Below are 22,956 nucleotides of genomic sequence, written 5' to 3'. Positions count from 1 at the left end.
AGTGAAGGGGTTAAGTCTTGAAGACAAAAACATTGACCCACTAATTTGGCGGCGATATGTGTGTCACTTTCACACGCGGGGACACGCCCTATGGGAAAGAAAGAGACGCCTATACGCACTAATGCGTTTGACAGATGGTCACCTGAGGGACGCTCGTAAAGTTTAATGAGTCAAAAAAAATATATTAGCAAGCAACAGTCAGCTATTTCCGTTCTCTTCCTTAAATCGTTTGTCTTTAAAAAAATATAGGTTAAGTATTAAAAACGTTATAAATTAATCTGTATAAAATTTCTTAATATTGTTCTTTATTTACTATTTTTGTTTATGTATCTCTATAATAATGTATATACTTATGTGTACATACAGGGTGTTCTTTAAACCCTGTCCCATCCGAAACCACGATGATCAGTATGACCAAGAAGACATATTGGCACATTAAAATATTTTTTTAGAACGAATAAAATTTACAAAAATAAAATATTAAAAAACAAATGGTTGCGTACTTTCTACGTACGATCTTTAATATCAAATATTTTTAAAAATAAAAAAACGTTGGAACATGTTTTTTTTTAAACGTATAAATGTTTAACTGCATATATTTCAAACAAAATCCGAGGAATAATTAGGTGTGTGCCAGCTACAGACTATTACGCGGGGGTAATGCGGCGCGGCGTGGGCGACGGAGATCTGCCCATCGCTCAGTTCTACCTCGGACAGCGAGCGAATGCGCACAGGCTGCGTCAAAAAAAAAAAAATACAGGTATACTTATCAAAATAATGAAAATGATCTAATATTAATGTTGTGACAGCGACATATAAACAAATTTAAGATGGTATTTAATCAGAATTTTTTGGTAAAAGCTGTGTAAGTGAACATTTTAGGGGAAGATAAATGAAGTACAGAGTAAAACTATGTAACTATAGTCCTTCAAATGTAAGATGATTAGAATAACAGCTGTCAAACTCAAATCAATCGTGATGGGAAATTACTGATCACTGATCATCTACCGATATTTTATCAGTTTTTTCATGCAAACATGAAACTCTGTTTCCAAAAATTGATTAAAAAACGCAAAAACAAGCCTATTATAGTGTGTTGAATACAATTATTCACCAAAAATAAGACATTTATACTTTTTTCGTGAACATTATCAGACGATATTTTTTTATTCGATCAATTTACATTGATCAATTTGTCCAATCTCTAACGTTTTTGCAAAATGATGTAGACCTTGTAAGAACGTCATTAATAATTAGGTTGATTTTAGTTTTTTTTAAGTTTTAAAGCTGATTTTATATATTAATGTTGATTGATCAAGAATTGTTTAAAAAAAAAATTAACTTAACAAATACGAATGATTTTTTGTGTCAATATAAATCACTCCTTTGACGTTACTACAAAGTTATGTCGTCAGTTTTTCTGACAACTGTCATTCTAATCATCTTACATTTTAAGGACTATAGGCGGATACTCGTGAAATATTTCAATGAATCCCATTGAATAAAGCCTGATCAGCGACTTGCAGTATTGATGACAGGTTACGTAGCAAAGTGTAAGTGTGTATGTGTGATAAAACGAAAACTAGTGATCTCAGAAAAAACATTTATTTTTTATCTTATTAAATAACTCAATTCAAAGCGTTATGCTTTACTACGTAAGAACAGCGAAATATCACGAGTTGATTTTTTTAGATCTTTAAAACGCTCTCCTGTAAAATATACTTTTTTCAGTTACACAGTTGTACGTGGGATGTGTCGATATTTTGCCGGTTGGTAACTTTTTCATGTACAGCGTCACAAAAAGTGAACAAAAAACAGTAAAAAAAATACTAAAAACATTCGTGCAAAAAACTTTTGACGAGCCCCTCGCGCTTGCGAAATTAAGATTTGTTTACGATCAAAATTGTAAATGTTACATAAATATATTTCTGTCAAGCAGAAGGCAGAAGCGATGCCATAATCATTTAATTTAATTACCTACGCACAATAAATTATACCGGGGACAAGTGGCAAACTGATTTTCATTGATTTCTCCTAAATTGTGAATTTATCTAATTCCGGGTTCGACTCCTCAAAAAGGTCAACATGATTTTTCAAAAATATACATTTGTATATTAAACCACAACAAAAACAACAAACCATCACGCCGTTTCCATCATTAGGCAGAGAGGATAGAACGCCACAACACTATCTTTGCATACAGATCTCGCTTCCTCTACATTTATACATCTTCTCATGCACGCGCGCCGATTTTTTTTTTGACATGTCCATCTTCAAGTATTTGTTGGATTTGGTCATGCCATGTCTTTCTCCGTCATACTCAATTTCTGCATCCATCAACATTCGCATTGTAAATATTCTTAGCCGTTCTTTCGCTGTCCATTTGCTCTACGTGTCCAAATCGGCGCAGAGCTCCTTTCTTGATTTTGTCGATAATGCTTGTCTCAGCCTTACATAATGTACGAATCTCAACATTTGTGCATCTATCGTAGATAGGTTTACCACACATTCGCCTGAGAAATCGAATTTTAACAGCATTTAGCCTACTTTCATCCCTGTATTTCCAAGTCCATACTTCGCTCCCATACATCAGGGTCGGGACCGGGACTCCGTTGTGAACTGCTAATTTTGCCTCTTGCGACAAACATTTATTTGCCAAAGTTGATTTAAGTGCACCGTTCACTCTGTTCCCGGCACTCACCCTCCTTTCAATATCTTTCTCAGTCATTCCATTCCTAGTAAACATACTTCCCAGATACACAAATTCCTCTACTTGTTTTAGTATAACTCCATTCACAGTGATTTCACATTTAGTCATACTTTCATTTCTTTCAAAAACCATCACATTCGATTTATCGACATTTATCAGCAAATCGCTTCTCTCGCATACATCGTAGACCTTTGTTACCAAGAATTGCAGTTCCTCTTCGTTGTTAGCAAGAAGTACGGACTCGTCAGCATACAAAAGACAATTGACATTAAAATCACCCATTTTTGCTTCCATTCTTAAGCCTTTCAGTTCTTTAATGCAGTTATCGATGTTCACGTTGAACAGCCATGGTGACATCACGCATCCCCGCTTCACTCCTTTATGAATGTCAAACCACGATGTGTATGATCTGTTTACCCTAACACATGCTGTGCTGTCCCTATACAGAGAAGCAATAGCTCGTGTCAGATTTCCGCTCACTTCGTACTCCGATAACACCCTCCATAATTTTTCTGTTAACTCTATCCAACGCTTTTTGCAGATTGACAAATCCACAGAAAAGCTACATCAATATACATCGACTATGAAAAAGCTTAATTACTGATGCTACACAATTTGAAATTTACAGGAGTCAATTAAAGATTCCAGAACAATGTATAAATAAAAAAATTGTATATGAGCATTGACTTTGTTCATTATAATAGAATAAATAATCCAACGAGGAAGTAAGGTGCGAGGCTGTGAAAGTGAAGTGATGTTTCGGCAAAAACTTAAAACCCACTTGTTTTCTAAATCATTTTAATAAATCCGTAGCACGTGACAGCAAAATAAATTATTTTAATTAAATTACAAATTTAAAAGCTTCAATTAAATTAACTTAACAATAGAATCACCATGTAAAGCGCCCTTGAGGTATTTTATTACGAAAATGGCGCTATATAAGTTATCCATAATAATAATAATAATAACAATGTTTGAGTATGTCCAAATGCTTGCAGACTGGCTTGATTTCCGTCCTAGGGAGTTGTTTATATTTAAATTTATTTCAACAGAGGGAAAACATTTTTGAGAAGGGAATATGGAAGTCTAGGTATTTACAGGGCTTATGACCTGTAATTGGCTGGTTTAAGTGGCCACTTTACACACTGTGTAACATTCACCATTCTGCCCATGTTTGAACATCCACAATTCCTCAACTCTTCCGTCTGTTGACTGTTGCGAAGTAAAAAAGTAAAGTGTTGCTTCTTCTTTTACCAGGTAGTTAATTCAACAATGTTTGAGTATGTTCAAATGCTCAAAAAGTCAACAGATGGAAGAGTTGGGGAAATGTGGATGTTCAAACATCCACAATATTACTAATACTTAATAATAATTTTATTACAATAGACAAACGTGAACATCTTTGACACCTGTTCGCGTTCAATCGAGGTGATAAAGCTTAGCAGACATTTGCGTTCATAAGATTTAATATTAAATTAAAAAGAAAATATTTCAATTTTGGGGTCAATCTTTAACGAGTTTTAAATAACTCACTGTTAGAAAATGGGGACGGAGTTGTGGTAGAGCGGGGTGCGAACCTCGGACCCTTGATTCGTAAGTCCGCGACACCAGCCACAGGACCACAACCTGATTTTAGCTGCCAAAGCTACTCACAATACTTGCGCACCAATTATTGACGAATTTGTTGTAAAATGATGAAAGAGAATACATTATTTACTAAATTATCCTCTTGTTCTCATTAGGAAAAAATGGATAAGAATGTGTAAACACCCAATCTCGGATTAATAATGCTCTAAGCTATAGAGAAGCCTTATCGCTATTTCATAGAACGGAAGCGTTGTTGGTTAGCGACAACTTCACTCAGCTGGCGGCCATTTTGTTTAGTTAAACAGATGCGTATCGGTCCTGACACTTTTGTCACTGTGCTTGGCTTTGTTCGTAAATAACTTGGATATTTACGTTATAGTAAATAAAAATCCACTATGGCGAATTGCAGTATGTTTGGTTACAGCAGTAGGAGCGTCAAAGCTGTTAAAGGAGTCAGCTTTCACAGGGAATTGATTTCTAATATTTTCCTTTGATTTTTGGCATTAATTTTCCCCACACGTGTATTAAGTTGCTTAAAAACTTTCCTTATATCGACATATTTACTTCAGATACTAATTTTTCTCAATTTAGGGGATAAATTTGTGAATCAAAGTAAGTTTACTGTTGATAATGACAGTTGATTAAGGGCAATATGTCCTAAAACCTAAACGCCTCTTTACATTTTCAAAGTTTTCTGTAATGATTGAAAAATAAAAGTAAAATAATGTTGATTTCAATTCAAATGAAAAATATGTATTAATATGTAGGTAAGTACTATTTTTTAGCATTCCTAAAGATAACAACAATGGATTAAATTAATTAGATTTGGCAATTCTCAACCTGCCCATTGTTTTGCTGCAAACTGTAGCTAACTTAATACCCAATAGTCGTAGAATGGTTTCCTAGGTCTGGCTCCTCTGCTTGGCGCATCATTACTCCGAGCACCCGACAGATTAACTCGTAAAAAATAAATAAAAACACTATTTTATGAATAAACAATTATTTATTTTGTCATTTATAAAATGCTCGACAATGGCATTGTCGAGCCGTAATATAAAATCCTTGATCGCACATGGGAATATAAAAAAACCATACAAAATATTATTAAAAAATAGGTTCAACTCCTTCCGAAGATTGCAAGACTAAATTGGACATAAAATGCAACGGAGAAATTCTTAGGTGCTTAAAGTTACAACTGGTTACATTTTGTTACGATAACACGGTTACTGGGAATACGTAACGTAAAATATATATATCCATAGAAAAATGTAAGCTTATACAATATAAATATTAATACTTATTATATATATAGTATATTTTCCATTATGTGACATTTGTATCAATCAAATCCGCAAAAAAACGAGCGTACGAAGATTCACACATCGAGAACACGTCGAAAGTTTTTACACATCTCCATTGGGCGTGCGATCGCAACAGCGGCTGGTTGGGGGGCCACTGGAGTATGGCTGTTAACGACAAAGTGGTAAATGCCAATAAATCTTTATTTCCCGTCATTTACGCAGTTCAAAATTTGTAAAAAATTCTGAACACGTGTTTGATTCATGTTTATCACATGTTCGACGCGTGTGATCTCTGCGCGGTTTGCAGTGTTAAAATGATCTATGTGCCAAAATTAACGCGTGTTTTAAATAAAATTTGAATAGAATTAATGGTGGATTTAGTAAGAAGAACGAAGCGTTTGTTTTGTGTGTGAAGTCTCCCTGCAATCTGTCTGTCGTGTATCCACGGAGTTATGGGGACAGTCGGCAGGCGCGCGATTGGTCGGTGGGGTCGGCCAATCAGTTCTCCTCCTGCGCCTCTTCTTCTTCTTCAAACTGCGCGTCGTCGTCCGCGGTCGCCTCCTGGAGAACCAAACACAAATATTCCGTTAATTAAATGACAAAAGTAGGAAGATCTTCAGTCATCGACATCATCGATCCCCTATACGCGCCTGACGGTGCATAGGACACCGCAAAAATTGTATTTAACAATGTAGAGAAGAAGTTAATATATTTCCCGAGACCTGTTTGGTAGGTAAATGCTGACCACTAGACGAAGCAGAGGCTTGAGGAGCCACCTTACCTCTGGGCCAGAAGAGCCACTGAACCCAAAGAGGCCAGAAGAGCAAATGAACCCTAAGAGGGCAGATGGGATAATAAACCCTAAGCGGCCAAAATAAACCCAAAGAAGCCATAAGAGCTGATTAATTCAAAGAAGGTAAAAGAGCCGATAAACCTAGAGGTCAGATGAGCCGACTAACCTAAAGAGGCCAGAAGAGCCGTTGAACCAAAAGAGGCCGGAAGTTTACCTGGTACTGCTGGTACTCGGAGACGAGGTCATTCATGTTGCTCTCAGCCTCAGTGAACTCCATCTCGTCCATGCCCTCGCCCGTGTACCAATGGAGGAAAGCCTTGCGCCGGAACATGGCGGTGAATTGCTCCGAGATGCGCTTGAAGATTTCCTGGATGGCCGTCGTGTTCCCGATGAAGGTGGCGGACATCTTGAGGCCGCGGGGAGCGATGTCGCACACTGCAACCTTCACATTGTTTGGAATCCACTCCACGAAGTAGCTGTGGGCAAACAAGACTCATTATTCATTATTTGTTTATGATTTTGCTCTCTTTGTGGACACCATATGCTTCATCTAGGGAGCGGACACGGAATGATGATGCTTATTATTCGCGTATAATAAGATAATGAACTCCTTAAAAGTAGTATAAAGAATAATTCTTAAAATATCACAACTTTTTAACAAAATAAAGAATGTCATGCCCTGTATGTTTTAAAAATTTTAATTTAAAAAGTGGATCTTTTCAAGTACTTTTTTTAAGTGTTATAATTTTTGTATTTAATAAGAATCTTAATTCTATTCAAGAAAAATACAGAATGGCTCGATGTTAACCTAATGGTCCCATCAACCCTACAAGTATTTTGACCTTGCTTTATTTTATTAATAGTGTTGGCGGCCTCCGTGGTAAAATGACGCTCGACTCATGCACGAAAGGTTCCGGGTTCGATTCCCAGCGAGAGAACAAAAATTAAAATGTGATTTTCGAGCCTGGGTGTTCTGTGCTGTAATTCACCACTCTAATTGTGCCTCCTGGCTTGTTGTGGTATAAAAAAAATGCATCTACAGTAAAACTCTCAAATTATTCGGATTAATGAGCGCAAGATTTTATTTATAAATTACATCTCCTGTTACGAGTTACAACATCGGCCTTTACAGATCCAAGCCACAGATTTACAGAAAGAAAATCCTTTGAGCATGCGAGACAAAAATCATGAGGAATTTTAGACATATTTGTGAACACATCATAAGTTACTTCATTTTTGGAACACTTCACTTCCAATCAGACCGCAGTTGATGGTTTTAACAATAAATCAATTGAACACGTACCTCGAGTTCTTATTCTGAACGTTGAGCATCTGTTCGTCGACTTCCTTCATGGACATCATTCCTCGGAAGATGGCAGCCACCGTCAGGTAACGCCCGTGCCTGGGATCGCACGCTGTCATCATGTTCTTGGCGTCGAACATCTGAAAAACAAATATTTCTATCATTTCTCCCCTGTGTTTGTCATTGGCTCTACAGCCCGCTGTGGGCCTCGGCCTCCTCCTCCCTATCCTCTACAGTGCTCTTCTGGCCATCGGAGTTCGGGTCTACCGATGCCGTGCGAAGTATCCGTTTGGGACATTGATCATCCAGCTGATTCACGTTTTTTGGGATTTTCAATTTTGATATCTTTGGATAAATTTTAATAGCGACAAATTTTATAAATAATAACTAAATCTAAGTTTGTTGTGGCAGAGAGGGAAAACACTTTTGAGAAGGGAATACGGAAGTCTAGGCATTAATGTCCTTTTGTAATTAATAAAGCAAAATAAGCTTTATCTTAAGTCTTTTTTTAATTTTTAATTTTTTTTTTTTTTTTTCAATAAACACAAGTGATAAAACAGAGTATTCAAAAAATAAAGCATAATTACATAGCAATGAAATACATATTAATAGTAAAAATAGTAAACAAAAAAATCCCACAAAGGCATGGCCTGTTCGTGGGTATACAAGAAAATGTTCATGAATTTTTGCTCCTATAATAAATAATGGACAGTTAAAATATTTTTGAGTAACATAAGAAAAAATAAAATATTCTGTGAAAGATTAAATGGGATTTTGCTTTTTATAGTAATTAAAAAAGGAAATAAAAAATATTAAAAAAAAAAATAAAACACAAAAATATTCCTTATTATTAAAGGGCAACAAAATATACCTTAAAAAAAGAGTTCACATCTTTAGTTTGAATCCAGGATAGGGCGTGTTTTTTAAAAGAAGGGAAATTTTGAAAGTTTGGAATCAATTAAATAAAAAAAAGGATTGAAATTTTTGGGCCTCTAAAATATACATGTCTCTGTGCGAGCCTCGTTTTACAATGTAGTATTTCTAACAAACGATTCCTTCTTTAACTCGATCTATTTAAATTACTTGTAAATAAATTTTGGTTATTAAATATATATTTTAAACATTGAAAACAATATATTTATCTTAGATCTAAAAGTTGAGCTTCTTGGAACAATTGGAAAGAGGGAAAAGTGCGATTTTTGTGAAGCATTATTTTTAATATAAATTTTTGAACAGTTTCTAATGTTTTAATATGGTTGTTGTAAGCTCCCCCCATCCAATTATTCCATAGGAAAGCGATGACTGTACAAGTGCATAATATACCATTTTAATCTATATTGAGATGCTCATTAAGAGGCAATCAGGGTTATTTAATGTTCATATGGGTATTATTCAAATAGATAATGTATTTGGGCTTTTCAAATTTGAATATGGCATTAAGTTATGTTTGTCTCTATGGGGATCTATATCTTAGAATAAAACAAATTTGAATTAGAAAAATGTGCGCATAAGTCACATGAAATGGAAGGGATTTGCCCTGGTAAAAGGTTTTATTCGGCTCCACTGGTCGGTGGATGAAAAGGTTCGGGTGGGTGCTTCGCCCCCCGGAACTTATTCATCACAACACAGTATATCAAAAATAAGGTGAAATTTTTAATTTTAAATACTTCTTCGGCTCTTCGATTCTGCCAAATCTTTTGTTTTAAGTTAGAGTAAGTTAAAGTACCGTCGCCGAGTCGACTTTGATTGCCGATAAAATGGGAAGGTCCGCTCGTGACGCTTACCTGTTGGGTGAGCTCGGGGACGGTGAGCGCGCGGTACTGCTGGCTGCCCCGCGCCGTGAGGGGGGCGAAGCCGGGCATGAAGAAGTGCAGGCGGGGGAAGGGGACCATGTTCACGGCCAGCTTCCTCAGGTCGGCGTTCAGCTGCCCAGGGAAGCGGAGGCACGTCGTCACTCCGGACATGGTGACCTGTAGACGCGACAGTTATCAAATATTGGATAATCATTCAAAAAATATCTGGTGATAGAACACCCTCGGACCAGTAAAATAAAGGTTGGTCGTGTTAAATTTCTACCACTCGATGCCTGGGCGTATTTCACGTGTTCATATTTATTTGACTATTAATCATCAGTGTGGCCAGATATGAAGCAAAGTGTAAACTCACGCAATAAAAGAAAAATCAATTACTCTCTAGTTAATTTGGGGGTTTCCTTTTTTGAATGCGACGACACTTTAATTTGGGGGTTTCCTTTTTTGAATGCGACGACACTTTACTTTATAAAATGGCCGCACTGATAATTAGAAGTCAAACGATGAATATATATTTTTTTTAAAACAGAAAAAATACAGTTTGGTCAATTCAATCTAATTAAGTGTTTTGGGTAATGCTTAAGGGCGCAATAATGGTCTAAATGAAAATCATTAGGTTCAATTTCACGTGTTCATATTTTATTTGACGTTTAATCATCCAGTGTGGCCAGAAATGAAGCAAAGTGTAAATGTGTGCAAAAAAAAAAATTCAAAATTAATCACTCTCCAGGGGGTAGAGAAGATTCAGAATGGTAACCCAGTTGCATTGGCGTGGGGTATACAAATCAAGTTTTCGTTGTGCAACTCACAAAATACCATCAAATTTCACTATATCACTCGTGATTATTGTTATGCGATCCATATAATAATCGCGTATGTTCAAAGATGACACTTACAATTTTTTCTCTTGTATTATTTAGTTTTACCTTGGTTTTTGTATTCCTGTTGAACGACCAAAGCAAACTGGTTTTAGGTTTTTTTTATTTTTTACTTTGACCGTTTTATTTTTAATGAGTATGGAGCTATTTATAGTCCAATGTTTCTTTTTTGGGTGATACCGTGTGTGTTGGATTTGTTTCGAAGTTTCGGCTACCATTGTAGGAGCCATCTTCAGGGTAAACCGAGTGTTTTGTAGAAAAAAGGCATGTGTTTAAGTACTAGTAATTTGTACCATGTCGCAGTCGGCAGTAGACTATTTATAGTCCTTAAAATATAGCTTGATTAGAATGACAGCTATCAAACTAATGTCATTAGTGATGGGAAATTACAGATCACTGATCCAATCGATTTTAAACATGAAACTCTGCTTCAGAAAATTGATATAAAAATGCAAAAACAAGTCTATTATAGTGTGTTTAACACAATTATTCACCAAAAAATAAGACATTTTTACTTTTTTCATGAACAACATCACATGAATAAGTTTTTTATTCGATCAATTTGTCCCTCTCTAACGCTTTTCATTAATAATTAGGTTAATTTTAGTTTTTTTTTAAATTTGAACGCTGATTTTATAGATTTATAAAACAAATTACAGCAGAGATGGAGAATACCTTAAATAAGGGAATATGGAAGTTTAGGCATTTACAGGGCTTATGACCTGTCATTGGCTGGTTTAAGTGGCCACTTTACACACTGTGTAACATTCACCATTTTGCCTATGTTCGAACATCCATATTTCTTCAATTCTTCCATTTGTTGATTTATTTATTTTTTATTTAAATCTTAAAGTAGGGCACACATATCATACATATTGTTATGTGTGTTCTAATAATAACATTGAAAATATATTTAATTTATAAATTGTTTATCACATATGTCTTGACCATTATTTTAAATTTTGATATGTTTTTTTCTTCATAAATATTTTTTTCCATTTTGTAATACTTTTTAATTGCTATAAATAATAATAATAATAATAATAAATATATTTATAATTTTTAATATTTTAGTGAAGTTAAAGAGCTGAAACCTTGTTGCGAAGAGAATCATCTGACTGAATTATTTCCCATACTAGGCAACGCCTGAAAACAATTTTTCAATTTTTAAACTTCTTCTTGGACCAGTTGGTTTCATTACAATCTAATGACTCCCGAGGGGGTGAAATCCAGTCTTTTGTCTACGAACATTTGGACAAACTCAAATATTGTTATAGATTTATGTCGATTACTAAAAAAAAAATTAACACGCTAGATACAAATCATTTTTCGTGTGTCAATATTGATAAATCACTCCTTAGACGTTACTACAAAGTTATGTCGTCACTCTTTCTGACAAATGTCATTCTAATCAAGCTATATTTTAAGGACTATAGTTGTAAATATGAAAAACTGCTTCTATTTATCCGACAGAAAATTATTCAAAATTGATATCAAATATAAAATATCAAAAATCAAAAGAAGAGAAAACTGCCTCAGCTGTCAAAAGTACATTCCTCAATCAAGCTATGCAACTTTGCAAGTCTGGACAAATTGGTGAGCAAAATGAAAAACAATGTTTTCAAAACTCGAGTCTATTGTGGATTGCTAAAAAGACTAGACAGGAAACTGGGGAATATGTTTCAGATATCAGAATATAATTTTAATTTCTCGAAAGTCCTTTCTCGTTTTATTAATGTTGGTATGTTTTAGAATATTTTTTCATATTTCTTTTTAATTTTTACACAACAATTGATTTTAACATTTTTTTTTTTTGCACCACAACAGGCCAGGAGGCCTAATTACAGTGGTGAATTACATCACAGAGCACCCAGGCTTGAGAAAAATCACACTTTTAATTTTTGTGTTCTCACCGGGAATCGAACCTGGAACCTTCCGTGCGCGAGTCAAGCGTCTTGACCACTACACCACGGAGGCCGCCGGATGCGAAAGTATGTATAAAATAAATAATACACCGACACTCCGAAACGTGCCCGTGGGTCAGAGGAGTGGCTAAATCCATAAATAAAAATTATGTAAATTAAATAATCACGATAGAAAGGCATCGACCTATTAATACGCACATATACGGTAGTGTGTTGTGAAGCTGTCCAGTTGAGTTTAGATAAAAATTAATTATATTTTTTACACTGTCATGACACGAGCGGACATTTTGGTTTAGATTCTAAACGTCAACGACTAAATACAGGTCAGACGCGAGTTATCAATATTTGAGGCTAGGGAAGAGACTCACGGATACGAGGTGGTTGAGGTCTCCGTACGTGGGGGAGGACAGCTTGAGCGTGCGGAAGCAGATGTCGTAGAGGGCCTCGTTGTCGATGCAGAATGTCTCGTCCGTGTTCTCCACCAGCTGGTGCACGGAGAGGGTGGCGTTGTAGGGCTCCACCACCGTGTCGGACACCTTGGGCGATGGCACCACGGAGAAGGTGTTCATGATGCGGTCGGGGTACTCCTCGCGGATCTTGCTGATGAGCAGCGTGCCCATGCCGGATCCGGTGCCGCCGCCCAGAGAGTGCGCCAGCTGGAACCCTGGCGAGAACAAGGCGGTTAAGAGAATTCGGGACACGGCTGAAGGTGGAATGTACATTTTCAGGACAGCCAGGGATATATTAGACGACCTCGATTCCTCACTAGAAAGTAAAATTTCATCTTCACTATTTTCTCTAAAAAAAAACCAACAAAATCGGTTCTGTTTTGAGGTGCGGAAATCGGGATAGCAAAATGTCAATTGTTGATTTTGGCTAGGCACAATGAGTCCAATGTGCAGTTGCCTATTTCAAGCTGAACCGGGAGGCGTTTATTTATGTATGCTTTATTAAGTTGGTTCTTTAGAACCAATATAAACTTTTAATAACATTACAATTTTTTTATAAAAATTTCTCAATAACATATTTTTTCAAATTAATTCGTTTATTTCTTCGGGTAACTCATTGTACAGCTTCAACCCCTGGTACAATGAGTTTTGAGATTCTGTTTTTCTCCTCATTGGTAATCTCATCTATTTTTTATCCCTCGTTTCATATGTATGACATTGCTGGTTAAATTTTATTATTGTTTTTATTTCATTCATCCCCTTAATTATTTTATGCATAAAAATTGCTACGTTATATTAAATTTGCCGCTTTACTGCGAGCGAGCCAATTTCTTTGCGCATTATTTCTACATTAGAATAGATATTTCTTTCGAGTACAATCCGCATTGCCTTATTTGGAAGAATTGGTATTTTTAAATTTCCCCTTCATTCATAAAAAAAGAATAGAAGAACGTTTGCGAGTGACGGAAGAAGAATGACGGTCGTCACGCGCTACGAGGAAGAATATATTTGAAAAGTAGTCACCTTGAAGACAATCACAGCCTTCGGATTCTTTCCTAACAACGTCCAGAACCGAGTCTACCAACTCCGCCCCCTCTGTGTAGTGCCCCTTGGCCCAATTGTTTCCTGTAAAGAAAAACGACAATTTTAATATTAAAATCAAACACTGATTTGACTCTACTACAGTCCATAAAATATAGCTTGGTTTTTAATTTTAATAACAACTGCCAAACTAATGTCACTAGCGATGGGAAATTAATGATCACTGTCCAGTCTACACACGTGCGTTTCCAGAAATTCTCCAGCGGCCAGTGGGCCACGTGGTGACGGAATCTGTCTACAAAAGATTCTCTTCGGACATCTATCTCCCTTTGTTAACCATGGAGTTGAAACAGTGCTTTATTTATTTAGTTTTTTATTGCTTACTTCTTGGCATGAACACTTGACAAACTTACTATGCTCTATTTTTTGTAAATTTATTGATATCATTCTAACTTTGCTGGAATTCCACTCGTCCATGCGCTTTGTAGCTGCACGATGATTGGTTATCTAGCTTTCATATATCAACTTTAAAATACCTAAATTTTGTAAATGGGGTCTAGAATTCTAATCGTCTATGCGCTTGGTAGCTGCAAGACGTGTTGTAATCTTACTCCCTTTTATTATTCATATTATTATTTTTTTTTTTGTATCATTAATACACTAAATTTATTTGTTGATTCTTAAAATGTGTAAATGGGGGATAAAATTTCTGTCTATGCGCTCTGTAGCTGCAAGACGTCCTGTAATCTAGCTCCTATCTGTTATAATTTCTGATTGATCTTAATTGAAAACGAGGAACTAGAATCCCAACAGTCCATGCGCTCTGTAGCTGCAAGACGTACTGGAATATTTATTAATTGTACAGCGCCCTTGAGGTGATTCTCACAAAAATAGCACTATATAAATTATCCAACTATATATATATATATATATCACTGACCATGTACCGATCAAATCCATTTTATCAGTTTTTTCGTGCAAACATGAAAATCTGCTTCCGAAAATTGTTATAAAAATGCAAAAACACGCCTATTATAGTGTGTTTAAGACAATTATTTACTAAAAAAATAAGACATTAAATACTTTTTCTCATGAACAACAACAAATGAATTATTTTTTATTCTATCGATTTACATAGATCAATTTGTCCCATCTCCCATTTTTGTAAAATGACGTAACCTTGTAAGAACATCGATAATAATTAGGTTTAATTTAGTTTTAAAGCAGAGTTGATATAATTATGTTGATTTGTATGTCGAGCATTGTATTAAAAAAAATTAATTAACATGCCAGATACCAATGATTTTTCGCGTGTCAATATAAATCACTCCTTAGATGTCACTACAAAGTTATGTCGTCACTTTTGCTGAAAAATGTCTTCTAAACAAACTATATTTTAAGGACTATAATAATGTTTCGGTAAAAAAAATAATTAAAAAAAAAAATGAAAGTGTTATGTCGCAAATTTTCAAAAACGTACTTTTTGACAATGATGAAGATTTTACATATTTCATAAAAAAAATATTATTAGATCAGAACTCACCAGCTCCACTCTGGCCGAACACGAAGTTGTCCGGGCGGAAAAGTTGTCCAAAAGTACTACTCCTCACAGCGTCCATAGTCCCCGGCTCCAAGTCAACAAGTACCGCTCGGGGAACGTACTTTCCTGCAGAACAAAACACTCGTTAAATACCCAAATACCATTTTATTTTTTAAAAATTAATCATTTTTTTACATTATCTGCTTGTAAAAAAATCAGGCACTCCGTTGGCAGAGGGGCGGGGGGGGGGGTGTATCGAGACATATATACTATCTCTGTCTACTGATGTATTGATAAGACAAACAAAAAGAAATTCAGCAAAAAACCAGAGAGGATGGACCGTCACACACGTCTATTGTGAGATAAATTATTAGGCTCTTCCACATTCATACATCTCGTCACACATGCCCTTCTGTTGTGTCTGTTTTTGATGTGCCCAGACATGAGATTTTAGTGCATCTAATCATGCCAAGTATTTCTCGATCATGCCTACGTTACCATTCACTGTCCGCCATATGGATCTGTTTTACCACTCATTCTACGCGGCCAAATCATCTCAGTGACCTTCTTAATCTTATCAATAAGGAAGTTCTGTTTTTTTAATTTTTTTTATTTAGTAGCCTCCGTTGTGTAGTGGTCAAGACACTTGACTCACACACAGAAGATTCCGGGTTCGAAAAAAATTATACTATACCAAGCAAAAAAGATTTTTTTGAATTATTATGTATCGTATTTTCAGCACTACGATTTTTTTAACTTTCATATTTCTGAAATTAAATCACGTGTGACACCTTTAGTTCTCTTCCGCTTCTACTCGGCTAGTTCTGCCGATCGGTCCATCGACGATAAGTAAACCGGATATCTTCCACAACTCTCTTGTCATCAAATTGGATATGAGCTTTCTCTACAAAATTGTTAATAACGTAATTGATAGCCCAGAAATTGTTAGAGGCATTTCATCTGTACTCTTCTCTTCGACATTCCTAACTCAATTTTTTAAAAATTATTATTTATTAATTTTTTAAAAATTATTATTTTAAAAAATAGCACTCTACGAAGAATACAGATTACCTATAATGACAGTTTTAGTGACATCGACATACTACATTGTAAATACCATATTTTTATTAGATCTGTTAAAGACATTTTAAATTTATCTCCCGCTTGACTCTTTTAACTTTTAATTTATTTTATCTTTCAATTTTAACTTTTTAATTTTAATTCTTAATTTTAACTTTTAATTTAAACTTTTAGCTTTATTTTAATTTTAAACTTTTCATTTTAATTTTAACTTTTACTTTTGATTTTAATTTTAACTTTTGATTTCCACTCTTAATTTATACTTACTTACATCTACTACCTGCATCTAATAATTTATTGTTGGTTGTGATTTTTTACAAAGAAATTGAAATGTTCATGGGAGCAGAGAGAGAGGGAGGAAAGTAGTAGCTATACCATGTCTTCTCCTTTTTATGTACTTTTTATTTAATATTTATATTTTAACTTTTTAAGAATTCAATTATTTTCCCCTCTCCTCCGGCATTCATAGTAAATTTGTGTGAAATCTGTAATTGGTCTTACTTTTTAAAATTGTTCTTTTGTACCTCGTATTTATATAAAGACTGTATGATTTCATCAATAAATAAAGTAGTTTGTTTTATGAAAATATTTATTTTTTAAACTTTACTGTACAATCAAATGTTTCAACTTTTACCGCGCGCAAGAAATCATTTTTGTATCCAATTTCGCGTAGGGCTGAATTTCCTCATCAAACCTGCTTAAGATTTGCACTCCAGCCTGGTTTTACAATTCACCACGCATCGCTTCACTCTGCTTCGCCAGTTCCGTGTTTCGCTTCCGCACGCAAGTGTTGGAACAAAGACTCCAGCTTCCATCGACGTTGTTCATAATTTGTGAAAACACCCTATTCTGGGCATGTTCGCACGCAAGATTGGAAGGCGATAATTGGGCCGTAAATTCACGGATAATTAGAAGTAACGATCGCTGTTTGAACAAGCTGGCGGTAATTAGTTGACGATGATAATTGGACAAATGTACACTGCGCCAAATATTTGTCCAGATGTGTTTGATGACTGTGCCGATTGGAGGCGGGCAGCTAGACTCATCGGTACATAGATGGCATTGACAATTATCATTAAGTGATTCCCGATCTCGATGTATGGGTGTGAAGTATGTAATCGAAAAACAAGAAGGCTGAATAATGTCAAAATGCAATATCCGTGTGGTAAAACTACCGACGATTAGAGGTGGTAAAATAAATTGAAACTGCGAAACCGTTTCACAAAAATTAATTCAACAGTTATTTTGACAAGCCACACATACGCTTCCAAAAACCGTTATTTTAGAAACAGTATAACATATCTTAGGAAGGCCGCGCGACTCTATAAACTGTTTTTTTACAAAACAGTTTCGCATATCATAAACAGTTAAAGATTCATGGTAAGCGGCAAAAGGAAGGGGTGGCTGCTGATATGGCATAAAAATAGCCAATGAGGAAATTGTATACAAATGCCTATTTTATTATTATTTTCTACATTTTGAACAATCCTGCTTCACCTGTTAATCTGAGAGAGCTTTCCAAACCTCTATCACAACATGGACTATCTCTTCGCTCTAATAACGAGAAAACCCTTTTAATACCCCTTCGTCGCTCTAATTTTCTTGCCTGGAATAATCTACCCGCTGATGTTAGAGACACCCCTTCATTATTTACATTTAAATCAAGATTGAAATATCACTATCTAGATCTTAGAGTTGTTTCTTTCTCTTTCCTTCCCATCCCCTCTCCTCTCTTTCTAGTTATTACCAAGAATATGTCCATGTACTTGTAATTTTCTCAAACTGAACAGTTTAGGTAGGTAGGAGGAAATTGCCTTAAGGCAATATGCCCGCCCTTGTATGTATATAAATTGTTTTTGTAAAATATAAAGTGTAAAATAAATTATTATTTTATGATGGCAAAATCGTAGCCAGCCTATGAAAAAGTGTAAAAATATTTCTTAAAAACAGTTTTTGGCAATGTTGTTTGTCAAAAGTAACAGTTTAATTAATTTGTGTGTAAATGTTCCAGCTGACAACTAATCTACCGATATATTTTTCTGAATCTACTGATTTTAGCTTGATAAAGATTAGCAACGTCGAATAAGAGAGACACAGTACAACAAATACTCGGAGATGGACATGTCATTCGGTAAAAATTAGAACATTCAATTATACGGCAGTTTCTAGAAAATGTATGAAAAAATCATTTCAATCAAAATAAACTACTTAAAATGACGTCACTAATTCTTCCGAATCAACCAATGACAAGAGTGTTGCGTAGGATATCCGGTTTACGGGAGCCAATTCACCAATCGGCAGAACCCACCGAAGAAAACTCGCGACGTCACACGCAGAGTAATTTCAAAATTACAAAAATTTTAAAAATCATAGCGCTGATATTATGGTACATAAAAATATTTGTTCAATTTGTTCGATAGTCTATTAGCAAATAAAGAAATATTTTTAAAAAGCCCATTGAACTTCCTTCCTCATTAGAATATGAAGAATACAGTTCAGAATGGTGATTTAGTCTTAGAGTAATAACCTAATAGTCACCCATAACGAGAAAAAACATTCTATGATTATTGACCACAAGTTAGCTACAGATTACAGCAATACAACGAGCCGTAGGTACTTGGGTTGAGAAAATAGAGCTTAAGTAAGCTGTAATATTTAGAAGTCATAATTCTCTCGGCAGTGGCTCGCGTTCGTAGCCTCATTTATTATCAGGGTTGATATTTACCCGCGGCAGCCTCGTTGTAGTAGACGTCGATCCTCTCCAGTTGCATGTCATTATCGCCGTGATAGTGGCCGGTCTTGTCGATGCCATGTTCGTCTGATATGATCTCCCAGAACTGGAAATATAAAAAGAAAACCGGTATTAAAGTAAGCGGAAAGAAGCTCGCAATCCAGATGGAAAATTTAGGTAAGGAGACCAAAAACAAAAGGAGTATACCAATTCCAGGAAAGTAGATCAAATAAAACTGACAAAAAATTATTTAAATATGAAAATTAAAATCAGAGTGAGAAGTTAGGAAAACTGGTGAAAACTGATAAAAATTCACAGGAAAAAGACAGATTTAAAAAAAAAACTATTGTAAAAATCTGAAAATGAATGTTAAATAACGAAAACCCAGGTAAAATTATGTAAAATGACAAAAAAATTTTCAAAAAATAAATAAGGTAACAAATTTTAGTGTAAATACAAAGACCGAAAAACAATGTAAAAAAGACTAAAAGCTAAAGTAAAGTACGAAAGCTAAGTAAAGAACAAAAGCTAAAGTAAAGAACGAAAGCTAAAGTAAAGAACGAAAGCTAAAGTAAAGAACGATAGCTAAAGTAAAGAACGAAAGCTAAAGTAAAGACCGAAAGCTAAAGTAAAGAACGAAAGCTAAAGTAAAGAACGAAAGCTAAAGTAAAGAACGAAAGCTAAAGTAAAGAACGAAAGCTAAAGTAAAGACCGAAACCTAAAGTAAAGAACGAAAGCTAAAGTAAAGACCGAAAGCTCAAGTAAAGAACGAAAGCTAAAGTAAAGAACGAAAGCTAAAGTAAAGACCGAAAGCTTAAGTAAAAAAAAGACGTAAACTAGTAAAGACTGGAAAATAAAGTAAAAAGACCAAAGGGTGAAGTAAAAAGACCAATCTGAATAACTAACTTGGGGATGAAATCTGCAGTAAAAATACCGTAAATGGAATTGGGTAGTAAATAATACAATTATTCAAATATTTTTAATCGTAAAAACCAAAATTAGAAATCGTAATAATGTTCCCATTTAAAAAGAAAACATGATGGCAAACATGATGTTATTTCATTTGAATTTAGCATGACCTGTCAACGTAATACTATAATCCGGGGGATTACATTCTATTTTATAGGTCACCCTTGTACCGGGGGTACTCCGGCCACCAGACATGATACTATTATATTATTAATATTTTATTACAAATGACGCGCGCACGATCGGTTACAACAATCGAATATTTATTCGATTATATTCCTAGCCGGTCATACGAACAAACTATCACAGGCAGAGGACAGAACGCCATATCACATTCATACATCGCATGCACGGACGCGCGCCAATAATACCGAATCTTTGAAATCGCAAATATTTTAACCTTTTTTTTTTTATGGATACATTCGTATTATTTATATCTTTATGACTTATTCAGTCCATTTAGTATAAAAAAAAATTCTATACAGGTAGGAACAATTAAAATAAAATGCAATTAAAGAAAATTATGTACAAATGTTGAGATCCTAAATTGTGTGAGGATGAGATAAGAATTATCGACAAAATCGGCGTCGGTTTTGACATGCAGAGCGAATGGACAGCGAAAGCACGGCTAAAAATATTTACAATGCGAATGTTGGTAGATGCATAAATAGAGGAAGACCGAGAAAGACATGGCATGACCAAATCCAACGAATACTTGAAGATGGACATGTTAAAAGTCGGAATAATCAGCGCGCGTGCATACGGAGATGTATGAATATAGCGGAAGCGAGGTCTGTATACACAGACAGAGCGATATGGCGTTATATCCTCTCTGCGTACCTATTAGTGAATAGGATATAATAGAGAAATACGCATTCATCAACTGATCGATTCAGATGTTGACTTTTTTGTTTTTAATCGATTCATTTCAAGTATTCATTATTATAATTTCCTTTCCGCACTTAATGGTGCATGGGGCACTGCATTGGTACACCAAACGCAGCGTATCATAATCATTTATTTTTTGTTACATGAGGGTAAGATGATCATTCTTACGCTTCAGGTGCCGGTCCTGGGACTATGAAATACTCTAGTGTGAAAACACCCTTTTGAATAAATATTTCACATCAACCATGTCGGGAATCAAACCCGAGACCTCTTGAATGGTAGGCAAACGCGCCGACCATTACACCACGAGGTGTAAATATATATATTATTTTTTTAATAGTTCGATTTTGTAAATAACTTAATAGTTCGATTATTCGATTCGCGATCATTCGATTATGACGAGAGTCGATTCTCTCGTCTGGCGGTCGGAGGTGGGCGGAGCCTATTACGACGCGGTTCGGCCTTGGGCTGGAGTAATATTGTATCGATAAGTGACATAACGCGATATTGTACGCGGCACAGGAGCCCAATAATAGAGAAGTCAAGTTTTTTACAAACCGTTCTTTATTTGGCAGACTGAAGGTAGAATAAATAATGTACCAAATGAGGTCAATATGCCGCGAAAGAGGCCAAACGATGTTAAATAAAATGAAAGAGTAGAATGCGCACAGTGGAGTGGGACGATGACGTATGACTTTTTGTATTTTTTTTAGACATCAAAGTGAAAGGGGGTCTAAAAAGATACAGTTTGGATCACATTGAACGTCAAAATTATTTTTAAAAAAACATTCCATACCACTTTTGGCCCTCAACCGAGGTTTGAAGTTTATCACATTACAAATTTGAACGCGTTTTAAAACTACCGAAATGCAAAAAGTTTACACTTCGCGGAACTGATTCCGCCGAGCGCCTGGCTAATATTGACGAAAACGATGGCTCATTAAAACAATGCTACCCATTTATTACAAAACAAGGTGCAACTCACGCCCGTAGCTGCTTATTTAATAAGGTTTTTAATGCACATTAGAAAATTTCATTGGACTGATTTTCTTACTTGAAGATCATTTTATACAAGGGAATATAGAAGTCTTGGCATTTACAGGGCTCATAAGATAGGGAGAATGGTAAATGTTAGTTTTTTATTTTTTGCAGGGATTTTTCTCTTTAAATATTTTAGTAACACAATATAAAGTATGCATAAAAATAAAATCTTAAATATATAAACAAAATAAAACACTTTTTTGAACAATGTTTTAAATTGTTTGGTTTCCTTTTTTAACACACTAAGTGTTGTAAAGTGGCCACTTAAACCAGTTAATGACAGATCATAAGCCCTGTAAATGTCTTGACTTTTATATTCCCTTCTATTTTATTTATTTTATTACACTTTATATACATATAAGGGCGGGCATATTGCCTTAAGACTTAAGGCAATCTCTTCCTACCCCCCCCAAACCGTTCAGTTTGAGAAAATACTAAGTATTTGGACAAAGGTATTTTGAGTATTATTCAATTAAAATCTATAACCTACTTCCACTATCTATTAAAACAATTAGTAATGAGAAAATGTTCAAAAAGGCTATAAAAAAAAATAGATAGTGGAGCTAGGTAGACGTAAAATGGATTGTCTCATTCGCCCAAACCAATATTGAATCAACTGCTCCACAAGTGTATGGCTTATGTTAGGTTTTAGTTCTTTCATTGCGCGTTTTGTAATATAAATAATATAGATGTACATAAATTAATTATAAACATAATTACGTAATGTTTAAGACTGTCTGAACATTTAGTTAATTATCTCTGTTTATTAAATTAGTCTTCTTTGTTTATTCTCAAATGTAAAATTATTTCAAAAAAGTATATTGTTAAGTGCCCTCGGCGCGGGTAACCCCAGTGAGGTCACATTATTTTTAGTATAAATATGAATAAATAATTATTAAATTTTTAAAT

At 35.0% G+C, this 22,956-nt stretch overlaps 1 protein-coding gene across 1 annotated transcript in view; it reads right to left on the bottom strand.

The window, feature by feature from the left end:
* Nucleotides 1-5,280: 5,280 nt before the first annotated feature.
* LOC148274440 (tubulin beta-1 chain-like) overlaps nt 5,281-22,956 on the bottom strand; it is a 35,839-nt gene continuing 18,163 nt past the window's right edge. The window contains exons 2-9 of the mRNA XM_088237116.1: nt 19,144-19,255; nt 15,342-15,464; nt 13,781-13,882; nt 12,677-12,972; nt 9,479-9,664; nt 7,695-7,834; nt 6,606-6,867; nt 5,281-6,159 (exon numbers count right to left, since the gene is read on the bottom strand). Of these exons, the coding sequence (XP_088093242.1) occupies nt 6,097-6,159; nt 6,606-6,867; nt 7,695-7,834; nt 9,479-9,664; nt 12,677-12,972; nt 13,781-13,882; nt 15,342-15,464; nt 19,144-19,255 (1,284 nt within the window). The 3' untranslated portion in view covers nt 5,281-6,096. The remainder of the gene's footprint in view (nt 6,160-6,605; nt 6,868-7,694; nt 7,835-9,478; nt 9,665-12,676; nt 12,973-13,780; nt 13,883-15,341; nt 15,465-19,143; nt 19,256-22,956) is intronic.

The sequence above is a fragment of the Micrasema longulum genome, unplaced genomic scaffold (assembly GCF_059751315.1).
Source record: "Micrasema longulum isolate JH-2025_06_02 unplaced genomic scaffold, ASM5975131v1 h1tg001648l, whole genome shotgun sequence".
Taxonomy (NCBI): domain Eukaryota; kingdom Metazoa; phylum Arthropoda; class Insecta; order Trichoptera; family Brachycentridae; genus Micrasema; species Micrasema longulum.
This window is presented reverse-complemented; position numbering and strand designations above follow the sequence as displayed.